Source organism: Orycteropus afer, unplaced genomic scaffold (assembly GCF_000298275.1).
Source record: "Orycteropus afer afer isolate SDZICR_OR568_19922 unplaced genomic scaffold, OryAfe1.0 scaffold00045, whole genome shotgun sequence".
NCBI lineage: Eukaryota > Metazoa > Chordata > Mammalia > Tubulidentata > Orycteropodidae > Orycteropus > Orycteropus afer.
Window position 1 is genome coordinate 2,392,257 of NW_006921632.1, and position 16,462 is coordinate 2,408,718.

The window sequence follows — 16,462 nt, forward strand, 5'->3', positions numbered from 1 at the left end:
CAGCAAAAATATTAACAACTACAGAAATCAGCGTTGAAAGTAATGTTAGAGGATTCTAAGTCCAACTCCCTCACAAAGAAGAAACTAAAGTCTAGAGTGAAGTAGGTCATCCAAAGTCACCAGAAACCCTTTAAAAGTAGATAATACTGTTACCTGTTTTAGAGGAGACTCAGTCCCTAAGGAGCCCTGGTGGCACAGTGGATAAGCGCTCAGCTGAAAATCCAAAGGTTGACAGTTTGAACCCACAAGCCACTCCACAGGAGAAATATGTGGCAGTCCACTTCCATAAAGATGACAGCCCTGGAAATATTATGGGGCAGTTCCACTCTGTCCTATAAGGTTGCTATGAGTCAGAATTGATTTGATGAAAATGTTTTTTTTATGGGAAGGCTGTTATGAGGTTAAAGAAACACAAGATCACACAGCCATAAACTCGTGGAACCAGATTGAAATCCTGATCCTCTGACATTAAAATTCCTTCTCAGAATCAAAATCAAGCCACTGATGGGAAGAAATTATCTACAACACGTATGACAAAGAGTTAAGATTCCTAAGAGGCAAAGATACCAACAAAATAGATTTAAAAGAGAGAAATAGCAACACAATTTTTAAAAAGAAAAAGGCAGAGAATATGATCAGGCAATTCACTGAAGGGGTTATACAAACGCCCAATAAATCTTTGAAAAGATGATAAACTTCACTAGGAGTCAGGGAAATGCAAACTAAAGTAATTAGATACCATTTCTTACCCATCATTTGACAAAAATTAAAGAGCAGTAACACCCTATGCCAATTGCAAAGAAATAGCCACACATGAACACTGCTGGTGGACATATGAATTGTTACAACATTATAGGAAATAACAGAGACAATATGAATCAAAATTGAAAATATACGTTCTGTTTGACCCTACATTATCATTTACTGGAATCTAACCTCAAAAAAAAAAAAAGCATCAATACATATATTCAATGATATTTATTATGGTATTGCTCATGTAGAAAAAATACAGAAATTTCTATCAGTAGAGGAATGTTTGAATAAATTATAGTATATCATACTTTCCTAACAAAAACTCATGACAAAATTTGAGAATAATTTTCCAAATCAAATAAAGCCCCTAATCACTTCTTTGTCTCTTTTTTCTTACAGACCATTTTAAATATATTTACAGTTGGCAGACATAGTATCATGTTAATAAGTTACTAATTAATAGCCTATAGAAATTTCATGTGATAATTTGACAATTTCTAAGTGTTTTACAAAAGGAAATGTACATCAATTTTGGGCAACTTTAAAAAGGTATGAAAATTAATTTGGTCTTGAACTCAGAGCATATATTCAAATTTATTGGCAAAATTTTATGTCTTTTTTTGTGTGAATGCAAAGAAAAAGCACCTATAAAAAAAGGAAGAAAAACAAAGTTTGAATAAAGATACATAATTTTAATAAAATAAGGTACCCTGGCTCTTTTTTCCACACTGCCTAATTATCTGGAAATTAAATAAAGGCCCCTTGAGACACTGAAACTGCCAATCCCCTAGGGTTGCCCAAAGTCTTTTCCCCATAAGGACACATGAAATATAAAATCATGAATCTTTCCATGAGTCTCCATGAGATGATATCATCTGTCCCTCCTCCAATGTACTCTATACCTCTTACAACACTTGTTTAAAACACTGAGCAAGGTGGACTTTGATATCTGTGCACCTCTGTTATTATCCCCCACCAGACCGTAAGCTCCTAGCAGAAGGTACAGTTCATAATCAAATCTCGAGCTTTGAGAAGACTCGAGAAGTCAGCCAGTCTAACTACTCACAGGGAGTCTGAGGGCTCTCCACAATACTCCTTCAAGCGGATGGGTCTGCAACAGGGGAACTGCCTCCCATTCCTCAACCCTCAGCAGCTTATTCCTTCTCGGGAAAAGCGTAGCTGCTAGAAAGTTCTTCCATAAATGGAATTAAAATCTTTCTGAAATTCTGAAATTTAGTCCCAGTCTTACCCTCTTGGTAACCTACAAAATAAATCAAATCCCTCTTTCACAGGATAGCTTGTCAGTTTCCTTCAATCTCCTAATCTAGTAAATAATAATAATAATGTTAAATAATCTTCTCCCATCAAACATCAATGTCAAGTAGTATATTCTTTAACAGATCTGGTTTTATAATATGCCTCTCACTCTCTGGTTGAAAGAAAAAAAGTCAAGAATACAATAGTTACATGCTATGTTGGTGAATGTCTTGTGTTTGTTTTCACTACAATAAAAGTGAAGAAGAAAAGAAAAAGAATACAGTAGTACAATAGCCAGAAGTCAGAAATTCGGAACATCAATATATTCTTTCACTACAATCTTTCTCACTCCTTTAAAGTTGTCTCATCTCCACGTTAAGCAGTTTTCTAACATTGTTGAGACAGCCCGCATGGGCAAGGCTAGAATGGAGCTGCCCAGTTTTGCCAGGAAGAGCCCATCCTCAGGAGGAAGTTTTTTCCCACCTTCAGGATTCCCTAGGCTTCCTGGGCTGACTCAAGGCTTCATATGCAGCCTGAATCTCCAGGAAGTGCCTCTGGGCCTCCTCTGTCTGGTGGCGGTTGTGATCAGGATGCCAGATCTTCACTAGCTCCCGGTAACTCCGATGTATTTCTTCATTTGATGCCCCCTCAGAGAGGCCCAAAACCTTAGGGAAACAGAAGTTGACAAATTAGAATCTTGCTAGTTGCCAAGGTGCCTGGGCCTTTTCATACTTCCTTGCTAAATAAGACTGTGGCATCTCTGGAATTGGTTTCTACTCGCCTGTGGGAAGGACCCAGAGCCTCAGATTAGAATTCCAGCCTTTTGAAACATGGACAAGCTCTGGATCCCCTAGCAAGGACCAGAAGTTGCCTTTATTCACAGTTGCTCATTTTCCAACCTGAAACTTCACATCCCTAACAATCAAAATCTCCTGCTCTCAAGAAAAATGAGTGCATATGTCCACCAAAAGATATGTACAAGAATGTTCACAGCAGCTTTATTCACAACAGCCGCACACTGGAAATAACTGAGTAGATAAATAAATCATAATATATTCATACAATAGGAGATTATACAGTAATGAAAACAATTTACAATTGCATGCAACAATATGAATAAATCTTACAAACATGAAAGAAGTCAGATACGAAAGAGTGTACACTAGATGACAGCAGGTATGTGAGGTTCAAGAATGGGCAAAACTAATCTATGGTGATAGAAGCCACAATAGAGGTTACTTCTGGAGGTGGAAGTAATGCTGGGAAGAGGCACAAAAGAACCTTGAGCTGAGTGGTGGTTATATAAGAGTACACATAAAATGAGTTCACTTTATATATGTTATACCAAAACCAAACCAAACCCACTGCTGTCGAGTCGGATCTGACTGATCCTTGGGTTTCTGAGGCAGTACGACTACAGAAGTAGATTGCCCAACCTTCCTTCCGAGGAGTGGCTGGTGGATTTGAACCACCGACCTTCTGGTTATCAGTCAAATGCCTTAGGCACTATGCCACCAGAGCTCCTTTATATATGTTATACTTCAATAAAAAGTAAATAACAAAAAAAAAAGAAGGTGGGGACCAGGTTTGCTGGTCCAATGGAGCCTGGTGTAACCACTGAGACTATGGCCCCTAGTTGCCCTTCAGGTCTGGAATTGAACCCACAACTGTGGTTTCCAGCCAAACAAAGTACAGGCATGTGAGTTAAACATTTACCTCAAGTAGACACACGCCCTGGAGAGAACAATCATGGGAGAAGGAAGGGCTGCTTATGCACAGGGAGATAGCTCAGGGTACAGAAGAGTATGAAGGGATGGACACTGGGAGGAGGTAACTATGGGGAGGAAGTGGGAGGGGAGCTGCTGCATTGTAAATTTTGGTCAATGACATGAGACAAAGTATATGTGAACTGCTGTATGAAAAGTGAATTTACTCTGTAAATCTTCACCCAAATCCTAATAAAAAAAAAGTAAATAACATATACATGTATTTTTTTTCCTATTAACTATTAGAGCTTCTGCATTCTCATCTATTGCACACAAAAGCCCAAAGAAGCCAAGACACCATTCCAGGGCCTGCCCTGGAAGACAAAAGCACAATACTTCATAAAAGGCATCAGTTCCAGTAAGGCTTAGACTAACCCTCAGATCCATCCCAGACAGAAAGTGAGGGAAGAAAGTCTTACCTGGTAAGCCAGCTGCAGCTTCTCATCCTGAAAACTGTGCACAAACTCATAGAGCTGCTCCCATTCCTGGAAGGAGCCACTGCTGAAGCCGGGATCCCCAACCAGCAGCCTCCAGACTCGGTAAGGCAGAAGGAGGAAAGACTCCATGAGGCGACCAAGAAGGGGGAAGAAGCTGAACCAACTCAAGAAGGACCCAAGGGTCTCTGCCACATAGCTGAGAGTGGCAGCTGTGTTGCAGAAGGTACTGTAGGCTAGTGGGCCTGTGAAAGCCAGATAAGCCAAGCCAAGCCGGTAGAGCCGTACACTAAGGGTCTCTGACCCTACTGAAGCTTTGTAACGGCGATGCTTCTGAGCTGTAATGCTGGCAGCCAAGCTGATGGGCAGGATGGCTATGGGGCGGCAGTAGAAGACAGGGGAAGTAAGAAATGCTGCCACTAATGTGTTCTTAATGTCTGAGGTCTGGTTGCCAACAGCAGCCACCAGCAAAACACCTAAGCCAACTGCCAGTGGGAGGCCCACAAGATAGAAGTTGGCCATGGAAGAAAGGCTAATCAGAGCCACGAGGCCAAAGTAGATGCCCACTATCACCTGGGCAGCAAAGCGAAGGGGACTCAGAGGGGGTGTCCGCTCTTCCGGGTTCTGCCTCTGCCTTTGGGCTCTGTTGGCCTGCGCTACAAAGCTCGGGAGCTTCCAGAACTCCCAGAGCCAGCCCACTCCGCCACCTCCCAGGGTGAGCATCCAGAGTAAGGCATGGCTGTCCCTTCCCAGGTACAGGTGGTGGAGCCCAGCTGGGCCCCCTACAGCCCAGAGGGCATAGGTCACCAGGAGTCCCTTGGCCATTGTCTAGGGCAAGGGACTTAGAACATATCCAGTAGCATCTGACATTGCTCAGTGTGCAGAAATGTCAGGGTCCTCCGTGAGAATCATGGCCCCAGAGCTATCCTTAGATCCTATGGGATGAAAAAAATCAATTATAGGACTATACCCAGGATCCAACGTAGTAACCATTTCTCCTTCCAATAAAAGTTAAGTCCAGATCTTCCTGAGTGTCCCTGAAATGCTAGTTCTCCCCTACTCTTTGGTCTATCATGTCAGTTCTGTTCTTTCCAGCTTTGTTGTTGTTGTTGTTGTTATGTGCCGTCGAGTCAAACCCGACTCATAGCGACCCCTCCTTGGGTTTCCAAGGCAGTATCACTACAGAAGTAGGATTGCCCAACCTTCCTTCCGAGGAGTGGCTGGTGGGTTTGAACCGCCAGCCGTCTGGTTAGCAGGCAAGTGTCTTAGCCACTATGCTACCAGAGCTCCCTTTCCAGCTCCAGCTTTAGCAACGCCAAATTTAGGGGATATTTTAAATGCTTTCAGTTGAGTGAGAAGAAAACACACAGGCACAAAAAAGTACTAAGCTTATACATTCCAAGGCAGGCTGCCCTCAGACCACTGACCCTGGAAATGAATGACTCATCAGAGACAGGAAGAGAGGTTAAAGAGAATGCCCTTCCAAAGTTTCCACACATTTTGAAAGCCCCCTGTTCCCTCCCACTTAACTCCAACTAGTGGCATCACTAGGGTGTGGACCCCACAGGGTGACATTGTCAGAGGGGGTGATGCCATAATGACTGTCTATAAAATTTTTGTGCAGTGCTTAAACAGAAAACTATTATTTTTTTGTGAAAATAACCCTGTAGTTGGTTATCACAACAAAAATATTTTTCATAAGCCCACCTTACATGTATCAATATACCTATAAGGCTAAAACTCTATGCTAATTTACTTTTTGAACCTTCTAATATGCTCAGGTCAGAACAGTCATTGTTACTCAATTACAATGACTCTTCAATTCTTGTGCTTTGATCTGCAAGTGGTTTGATCTCTATGGGCTATAAGCACTCACTATTGTTTTTATGGGAGCTCTGGTAGCATAGTGGCTAAGGCACTTGACTGCTAACCAGAAGGCTGGCAGTTCAAACCCACCAGCCACTCCTCGGAAGGAAGGTTGGGCAATCCTACTTCCCTAGTGATACTGCCTTGGAAACCCAAGGAGGGGTCACTATGAGTCAGGGCTGACTCGACGGCACATAACAACAACAATTGTTTTTCTTGGGAGCTCTGGTAGCATAGTGCCTAAGGCACTTGACTGCTAACTAGAAGGCTGGTGGTTCAAACCCACCAGTCACTCCTCGGAACGAAGATGGGGCAATCTACATCTGTAGTGATACTGCCTCCGAAACCCAAGGAAGGCTCACTATGAGTCAGATCTGACTCATCTGCACATAATAACGATATTGTTTTTATTGCCGCTTTGTTTTTATAGTGGCTGATTTTGTCAAATTTTCTGATGTTTTAGCTACAATATTATGGTAAGTAGTATTTGTGAATCTTTGTCAATAATTTTTATTGAAAATGAAGCAGTAATTAAAGGAAAAGGAGAAAAATCAAAAAAGCCCTTCTGCTCAGTTCCTAATAATGTTGTAACTAATAATGTAATTCAGTGTGGAAAGATTTTACAAAACAATTTTGTTGTTAGTACTCATATAATATAATCTAAGAAATACATTTAAGCAATTTACAATTATATCAATCACGTTATTCTATAACTAAAATTTATAATAAACATTACTAAGAGTTCTACATGGTGTGATACAGGAGATTGGGTTGGGGTGACATCATGAGGAACCGAACTGGATGACGTCAACCAGACACCTGGCCCAGGTTTCAGCTCCTCCCCAGCCTCCCCAGCTGTGCAGACCAAGAAACTCTCCCAAAAGCCCAACTTGAAAGGGTGTGAGGGCAAGAGGGTCAGCTCTTTATAAAATACAAATAACTTAAACAGTTCTGGAAAACTACATTTTGACCCTGGCATTCCACAATTCAACTATCTCCTTCCAAGGCAGGCTTGGAAAGCCTCCCCAAACCGGCCAGACCAACCCCCAGAATGTTAAATCAGATGCCAAAGCGCGCCTGCAGTCTCTCCCCTCCACCTAGAGCGGCCTCACAGACCACCAACCAGTACCCGCTAGCCCCGGGTCAAGCGGCCGTACCTGGGTGCTCCGACTCCCAGACCCTGTCAAACCAGTCATTTCCTTTGACTAGAGACAAAATGGCCCCTCTTTATCCGCTCACACTTCCAAATGGACTTTGTCTTGTCTCTCTCTGTCGGCTGGGTGAAAGTCACGGAGGCCAGGTTGTCCCAAGCCAGGCCCCTCCCCAAGGCCTTCCCCAGCCGGCCCTCTCGGGATTACCTTCCCGCCCAAGGTTCCTCTAGCCTGCCCTCTGGGGTCAACTTGGTTTAAGGTTTTCCAGGCACATCCAGCCTCCACTGGCTCAAAGGCGCAGTGCCCCACCTCCCGGACCCAGACCGCCTGCACAGCTACACTATGGCCACCAGGTGGCGCTGTGGCTTACAGAAGGGCGGGTCCCAAGCCTCACCTTGGCGGGATGGTGGGGCAAAGCAGCCCAGAGCTGTGCCTGACTGGGGGCTGCCTGATGGGAGCAAAAGGGTGCCGCCGGTAGTGCTAAAAAAGTATCGCAAAAATAGGCACTTCCAAAATTCGGAAGGTGGCTCCTTCTCCCTCACCACAGGCTACCCACGCCTCTGCATATTCCCGTTGCCCTTCAAGACTGCATTGGATGGGTCTACTCCCAACTACTCCAACTAACGCAGAGACACCACAGATAGGGTGCAGGGAGGAATCTGCGCTGAGATGGCCTCAATGCTGTCCTCCAGGCCTACTGGGCCTGGAGGCACTGCATCCTGATCTCATCAGGGCCGGAGCCTGAGACCTGAGTGAAGAGGTGCCTATCCAGTAGGAGCCCCGATGGTGCTCGGTTGACTTGGGAGCTGTGGAAGAGTGGGAGGAACAGGAGTACATGGGGATAGGAGATGGGGCGACCGGTCTGAGGAGAGAGTCCACAGCCCAGAACGCAAGGGGGCAGAGGAGTCCATCTTCCTCCTAACTCGGTGATTGGAAGGAACTGGAATGCAGGATGACTTCATTTCAAAGTCCTGGGCTCAAATCTTTTCTCTTGCTACTATGACCTTGGCCACGTGTTGTTGCTTCTCGCACCTCAGTTTCCTCCTCTGTAAAGGAGGAGCTTGGATCTCCAAGGTCCCCAGAGTTGAGTTGGGGGCGGGGTAGGACCAGTGGGTCACCTGCCTGCTTCTACTCCCTTCACACCTCCAGCTCCCTCAGTGCTTAACCGAGCGAGCCAGGGGTTGACAATGTGGCTTCTTATTTGGTCCCTTAACAGTGGGCGCACTGTGAGGCCGGGACTGGGAGGGGCACCGGAGCGCTGCCAGAGTCGCGGACTGGGGCCGGTGACGGCCCGGGCCGCTGAATAATGAATGAGACTTAATTGGGCTGGCACTGCGCGGCGGTGCGCTAAGCTAGGCAAACAGCGCGGGCGGCGGCAACGGCGGCTGGACAAACAAACTAGCTCCGGGCGCAGGGACCCGGGTGGGGGCGGGAGCGGCGGGGGGAGGGGGGGAGGGCCAAGCTCCCCGGTCTCTCCCGGCCGCCGCGCCCCGCCAGCTCTGCGGCCGGGAGCAACCCGGGAGTCCTGGGCTGCGCTGGCTTCCCACAGAGGGGGGGGGGGGGGAGTCAGGCAGGGGCTCAAGGCTCGATCCGGGGAAACCAGGACAAGAGAGGGAAGGGGACTGTGTGGCGAGAGCCAGTGGCCCAAGGGCATAGTGAGACAGAGGAAAAAAAAGATGGAGAAAAGAGTGGAGGGCGGAGGAGAGACAGAGAACTGAGCGAGGAAAAAGCGCGCCGGGGGAGGGGCGGGGCGGGAGAGCAGCGGTTACCGAGAGGGAAGGGAAGAGCGATGGAGGAACAAGAGAAGGGAGGCGCGAACCCGGAGAAGAGGAATTGGAGAAGAGTCAAGGAGAAGGATGGGAGGTGACCGGAATGCGAACGAGGGGGCGGCGGGGCTGCGAGAGGCGCCCCGGCCTCCGCCTCGCCCGGCCGCGCTCCCGCCCTCCTGCTCTCTCCAGTCGCCCGCACTCACTTTGTCACAATTACGGGGCCGTCACTCGGCCCGGATTGTTTTCCCCAAATTGTTGTTCTGTAAACTGGCGAGGGGGGGGGGGAAAGAAAGGGACCTGATAAACGGGAGCCGGTGGGGAGGGTCTGAGTTGCCGCAAGAGTGCTTGGGGGTGGGGGTATTTTCTGAGAAGGGGACTCCGGGCGGGCCAGTGAATTCACCGATCCACGCCGGAATTCTGGTTGGCGCCCCAGCCTCGTCTCTCTGATCCCGCTTTCAACCTTCCTGGCCCTTTTCAGCCTCGGCTGCCTCTGTTTCCCCAGTAGAACGCGGCGGGGATTTTGGAGACCCCAGACGCACAAGATGATTGATTGTAGGTGGGAACCCAAACTTCCCTGCCTACCGCATTTTCTCTCTCTTTTACTACCCCAACTACTGGAGGCCGGGGGTCTTCTCCCAGTACAGTGGGGCTTCCACCCCGACAGGTCTGAGCCGCCCCCTGCCCGCCGGCGCCCTCCGGCCTCTGGCTCCGCGCTGCTGGGTGCCCCAAGACACCTTGCTGTCCCTCAATTCTGCAAACATCTGTTGAGCGCCCACTGGGCGCCCAAGCCGCGCCGGTCTCCTCCCGCGGTCTCCCCTTCCCCCAGCCATCATCCCCCCTTCCCAGCCCGCCCGGCCTGTCGGCTCCGTGACAGCCGCCGCCGAAGCCCAGGCCCCTCGGGAGCGGCCGGAGAGGAGCCGCCGCATGGCTGGCTCCGACACTGGCCTCCCCGGCGGCTCCAGGGGCAACGGAGGGTGGCAGCAGCTGAAGCGAGACCAGAGCCGGCCCAGGGAGTTGGCAGGGCTGGGCGGGGGAGGGGGAGGCCCGGGATGGCTTCTCTCCCGGCCTCTGAGGCCTGTTGGTCTCCTCATTGCGTCGTCCTCGGCTCTGGGCAGGGCCAGGACCCCACCTTGGCTGGGTTCTCCTGGGCCGCGCTCGGCTCCCCGCACCCCCTCCCCCAGCTTGGGTGATTTACACGCGAGCTCTGCGCAGAGGCCGCTTCCCAATCAGGAATATCGACCTCGGGCGGGGCCCTCGGGCCGCATCGATCCCTCTAAGGCTCGGGATTTAAAAATGTCAAATTTGCCTTTTCCAGGCAGGCGGAGGGGCGGGGCCCCGGAGGAGGACGTCTTGGACGGGGCGGGGGCGGGGGCGGTGTGGACAGCTGGGCTTCGATAGAGCCTGTGCCTGGAATGAGAAGCGATTGGGCTGTGACCGGGGCCCTGACACCGCGAGGCCATCCTTGGGTTCGCAGTCCACTCTGGGTAGGAGCAGAAAGGAAACCTTACCCCCCATCTCCCTGGGACTTGATCCCAGATGGAGCAGCCCCAGACGAATAAGAGCGAGCGATCCCCCGAATGTAAGAGACACAAGAGGCAAATTTGGAAGAGACCCTTTAACGTGGAGACATGCAGACACAAGAGGGGTGCAGAGATTAAAAAAATAGAGAGAGGTTCCAAATGATACTTTAGCCCTAAGGAAGAGCACAACAAATGGAAGGTGGCTGAAAGACAAGTTTAACAAAACGGGGAGGGGCAGAGACCCAGAGTCCCCCAAGTCTCTGCTCTGTGGACTTAGAAGACTCAGGACTGGAAAGGAGGCCTGGTTAGTGACAGGGAGGGGAGTGGAGACAAGGCCCAGTGACGAGACTGTTACCAAGGTGAAGAATAGGAGTATAATTAGCATAATCCTCTCAAGGTGTCAATTAGTAACTGCACCGAGATCCAAAAGCTGAGGGTCCCGGAGACGGCTAGCCCAGACCCCAAAGAGGTGGGCCTTCCTAGGGGTCTGGTGACCTGTCCCTTCTTTTCCTCAGTTTCACCCAGGCGTCTGCCCAAACTTCCCTGCCCACTCCATTTTCTCTCTCTCTTTACTACCCCAACCACTGGGGGCTGGTGGTCTTCTCCCAGCACAGTAGGCTTCCTCCCTTTTGACCATCATTGTCCTGGGCAAGCAGATGGGTTGGAGATCACATCTTATATTGGAGACTGTGTGTAGAGGTGTGAGCTATAGAGAACTCTGGTGGTAACCACTTCTTTTCCTAGGACTCAACAACTGGATCTCCAATTTTTTTTTTTTTTTTTGGAAAAAAAGCATCCACTACTTTCAAGAGGCCTAAGGAAAGGAGGATGTTTGGGGTGGAGGTGGCAGGGGAGCAGTTGTTCAGATCGGCACTCTCACAGTTAACTTCTCCCCCTCAACACACCTCAACTGTCATCATGTGCACCGCCATTTCCTCCAGAACTGGAGACAGATGGATGACAAGGAAGAGGCCAGGGAAGGGTGTGTGTGTGACATGGACACGAGAGGTGGGTTGAAGATTCATTTTCAGAGATGTGCAGAGCACACTTCACTGACAAGATCAGATCCACACAGCCCCGACACAATCCTACTGACACATAGTCACTGACCTCTTGGCCTGATCCACACCCATCAATCCCTGTCACACACAACCTCTCTGCATCTGTAGCAGTGTCAGCTCACCCAATAAGCAAGGTAAGCATGAGTTTACTTATGTTTATTTACTAATCTGTAGTGAACAATTTCACATTTTTTCTCAGCACATCAAAGATTCTACTTTTAGGTATGGCTGGCATCTGTCTCTCTCCCAGCACAGCACCTTCTTACAGAATCAACGCCTCTTCAAATTTACAGGGACAGAGTACCCAGTAATCAAGGTAAGCACGGTTTTACTAAGCTGTAGCGAAACAATTTCAGATGTGGTGAAAAATATGTGAACTTGTTCCGCTACAGAGTAGTAAGTAAGCACAAGTAAGTCCGTGCTTACCTTGCTTATTGAGTAATCCGCCCCTGGTCCGTAGACGTGCCCGATTCCTCCGAGGTCCGACCAAAGCGCCTAGTCCTATGGTCTGCCTACACCCTTTTTTGACCTTAATTGCCTAAACCGAAGAGCGGGCTTAGGCCCCGCTTCCCAAATTCTGCACCAGGCCAGCCCCAACAGCTGGGAGGAGAGATCAAGGAGTCAAGTACCCGCGTCAAGGTGAAGGATGGGGAGCAGAGCGGGCGGTGGGGCTGGAAAACCCCTCCTCTACTCCCCCTCCTGCCATTGGCCTCTCTCCCAGCACGTCCACTAGCGGCTCGCCAGGCCCTGCGCCCGCCTGTCATAGAGTAATGAATGCACGCTCGGGGCCCTGCCCCCCCAGTCGTTCATCACTGCCAGCACCGACCACCTCACTGCCCGCCCGCCTGGAGGGCTAAGTGGCCCAGGCGCTGACAGCACTCCCCCCCTTCTACTTCGAGCACTAATTGTCAGATTGAGATGTTGATTTGTCAGCTGGGAGCTGGCGCCAGAGAATCCGCAGTAAAACCTGGACTCATTGAACTTCCTCTCTGTTACGCTCGGGTTCGCCAGGCCTTGGAGCTTGTCTTGATTTGATGTGGGTTGGATTTGAGGAAGGAGGCCCGGGAACTAGATGCGCAATGCTCTTCTATTCCGATAGGAGGCGCACCAGGCTCCAGACCCTCGGTTTGCTTAAGGGGGATCTCCCTGGGCGCAATTCCACTTATATGGACCGGAAATCCTAGGGCTTCGTCCCCTAGTCTCCCAGAAGGGGGCGTCTGTCTCCTCTCTCCGACAGTTAAGAGTCTCAATTCCCCTTTAGGAAGCCCCTAGGCTCAGGTCCCCAATCTGCCTTCGGGGAACGCCCGGGGGCCAGAAACTCGCCCATTCTTTCTCCAGGCTCCCCGGGCCGCAATCCTCAGCTCGCAAAGCAGCGCCCCTGCTGCAGGCCCACCCTCGCCCTGCCCTAGGCGCCCAGACTGAGTCCCACCACACCCCCTCCCTGGCCCTTGGAGCTCCTGGGGCGGCCCGCTGAGTGACGGGCGGCCGGTGATTATGCGGAGGGGGGAGCGGGGTGCGCCGCGGGCGGCAGCGCTGACCCTTCACATTTCCGATCCGCCGGGACCCTCATCCATCCGAAGCTGCTCTTTGTCTGGCCGCCTAATTGCCGGCGGACAGGATGGATGGCGGGACCGACAGCCGCGGAATCCCTAATAAAGGCCGCGGCCGCCGGGGAGGAGAGAGAAAGGGAGGGGAAGCAAGAGGAGAAGAAAAGCGGGAGGTAGGAGGAAGCATTGGGCCGCGGCCGCCGGCTCTGAGTCTCTCCGGTGGCTGAAACTGGAGCTGGGCCGCCCGGGGTGCAGGACCCGGAGGTCCAAGGGCTTGGCCAGAGCCTGGGGGCGGTGGCTGTGGGCCTCGCAAAGTCTCCTGCATGTTGGCAAAGGGGAAAGAGCCAGCGCCCCAGGGCAGAAAGAACAGCCTAGGGCCGATTAAAGGTTCGAGCCACCTCGCTTCGCGGAGCCCTAGGGACTTCGAGCGTCGCGTTGTCTCCCTGCCCCGCTCTTTCACCAGCCCCTCTCTTGGCTCCCCGCAAGCCCCCCTCCGCTCACCTGTCGGTCTCCCAACGCCGGATCCAATATGCCGGCGGAGAAATGAGGGATCTGACAGCTGTCTGTGCGACCGTCCGCCACATTTCATTAGCTGGAGGCTGAAGCAGACGGGCGGTGGGGACAAGGGGGGCCCAAAGGGAGGGGAGGGTGAAGAACCACACCTGGCCAGGGCTGGAGGGCTGAGGGAGTAAATGAACAGCGTGCTCTGGCCTGGCAGACGCCCTCCAAGCAATCTCTACCTGCTCCTCAGCCCTAGAGCCCAGGGCTGCACTGAACTGCAGTGCCAGGGGCACAGCCTGTGGAGCGGGAGCCCTGGGCTCTGCTGCGTGCTTGCCTCTCTCCCCACCACGGAGGCAACTCGGCCCTCTCCACCAGGAGGCAAACTGCACTGTTTCCCACTGGCAGCCAGAGTCAGAGAGTGGTTCCCAACTCCTTCAGCCAGCTCTCTTCTCCCTTTTACCTCTGGAGCAAATTCCCTTCCAGGTCACCTTCATTTCCCACTCCTCTCCCTTTTTCTGCACTCTCCTACTCCATCTGAACAGCTCTTCCCCACGCCATCTTCCATATTAGCCTATAGTTGAGGGTGTGTTGAGTGTTAGGCTTGAAGGCGCTGGGGGTGGGGGACACTCTGAGCCAAGATCCTGCCCTTTTTGGCCTCACACACGTAGACCTCCCCTGAGACTGGTTCAAATCTCACTCCTCATTCTTTCCTGCTTCTCTCACCCTTCCACTGCTTTGGATGCCTTTAGCCTCTTCTTAGGGCCCTGAGGGGAGCTCTAGTAGCATAGTGGCTAAGGCACTTGACTGCTAACCAGAAGGCTGGCGGTTCAGATCCACCAGCCACTCCTCGGAAGGAAGATGGGGCAATCTACTTCCTTAGTGATATCGCCTTGGAAACCCAAGGAGGGGTTGCTATGAGTCGGTCCAACTCGAGATGGCAAACAACAACAACAACAACAGGGCCCTGAAAGAAAGCCAGGAGATAAGAACTAATTCTAGGTCTGCTTTCTGTGGGGTAATACTGGACAAGCCATTTCTCCTTTCTGGATTCTCATCTGTAAAATGGAGACAATATACCCACCCCCTAGGGGTGCTGTGAGGAGCTCTGGTGGGTAGTGGTTAAAGCATTTGGCTGCTAACCAAAAGTTTGGTAGTTCAGACCCACCAGCTGCTCCTAGGGAGAAAAATGAGGCAGTCTGTAAAGATTTACAGCCTTGGAAATGCTGTGGGTCAGTTCTACTCTGTCCTATAGAGTCTGAGTCAGAGTTGACTCAATGACAGTGAGTTTGGGTTGGTTTTGATAGGGGTTCTGTGAGGATCCAATGAGAACTTGCATGTGAAAGCCCTAAAATATTCAACAATATAATTTCCCTTCCTTTGCCATCCCCTGTCCTCTTGGGTGGACAAAGTTCCCTTCCCATCTTGCCAGGGGTCTGGTATGAAGCAAACCATGCTGCTTCCAGCTCTGTGTGGTCTTCAGTGAGGGAACTGAAAGCCAGTGTGCGGGGAACGGCTGGTCCTGCAGGGGAGGAAGAAGAATGTCCAAAAAACAAAAGAGGTGCTTTCTTAGATCTGAATGGAACATCAACCAGCTGGTTCCTCTCCTCTTACAGATGGGGAAATTGAGGCTTGTGGGGGTTTGACTGCAAATGATGCCATTGAGGGCAGATAACACTGCCAGGGTCTTCCCTCCAATGAACACTCTATTTCTCCCCTCCCTTCCCTCCTTCTTCCCTTGAGGGGGTCTAGGTAGGTGATGAGGAGTATGGGAGATGGAAGAAAAAGAGAGAACCTTTAAGGAACCAGGACCTCTCTGCCAGACTTCATAAAATTTTAACATGAAAACTTCTGCAGAATAGAAGGCACATATCACATGCAAATCATATGCTAATCACATGCTAATCCAAAGTCTGGCCCTTGGAACTTTGACACACACCTGCCTGTAGTCCTGGGGAACATTCGGGGAGACCTCTGGGTTCCTGGGTAGGGGAAGATGAGTTCTATTTAGGGCCAGGTTATGTAGTAAGGATTCCTTTTAGGATTGCAGAGGAGTCAAGTATATAATTTAGAATCAGCTTCAGGGTTAGTGCACAGTCACAGGTGGAGGTTAAAGCAGAATTCAGACTGGGCTTTTAAATGGGGGAGCCCAGGGGTGTCATTAGGGTTCCTCTCCATTCTCCCCCCACCCCAGGCCAGCCCTCACCCTCACTGCCACTCCCATGCTCTGCAGCACACCCTTCTCTGCCCACTTCCCATTCTCAACCAACTGCACCACCTCACGGGGGTTTGCCAGCTTGGTTGCTAGAAGATTGGTAGGTAAATCATTTCAGGCCCCAACTTGGACTCCAGCCTCCCTCCTTGGGCCCAAGCACTTGGCTCCTGGCCCCAGAAGCACCAGCAGGCCTCAGCCCTACCCAGGTGCCTCCTAGGCTGAACGTGACAGCTGCAGGGGAAGCAATAAGGACCTGGTAAGCTGGCAGCTTCATTCTAGAGCATGGGGGAAAGAGCAACAGAACATGAATAAATTCATAGAGCTGGCCCCTCGGCTCTCTGTAAGCCAAGCCTGCTCCCTCCATCACACATACTCACTGCTGCTGCATGTAGGCCTGCTGGTCACCAATGCTCACAGCCTGGGCTGGGGGTGGGAGGAGTGAGGAAGCTCCAGGGAGAAGAGGGCTGCTGGGCCCTGAAAGGGGATGAAGTGAGGGGCTCCAGGAGGAGGCCAAGTGAGGAGGATGAACGGAATAGGGAGCCAGACTGGGCAGAAAGGGCCTCTGGTGAGCAGAGAGAAGGCAGGGGGGGATGGAAGGAGGGAGGAGGAGCAGGACCTAGGGGTT

The 16,462-nt window shown here is 50.8% G+C and overlaps 1 protein-coding gene across 1 annotated transcript; it reads right to left on the minus strand.

Annotated features, from left to right (window-relative positions):
- Positions 1–2,495: 2,495 nt before the first annotated feature.
- On the minus strand, positions 2,496–5,035 carry DNAJC22 (DnaJ heat shock protein family (Hsp40) member C22). Its single transcript, XM_007937844.1, has 2 exons — positions 4,196–5,035; positions 2,496–2,675 (listed from the first exon to the last, which is right to left on the minus strand). Exons 1-2 carry the CDS (start codon positions 5,033–5,035, stop codon positions 2,496–2,498), a joined length of 1,020 nt encoding a protein of 339 aa, XP_007936035.1.
- Between the last annotated feature and the right edge of the window lie 11,427 nt (positions 5,036–16,462).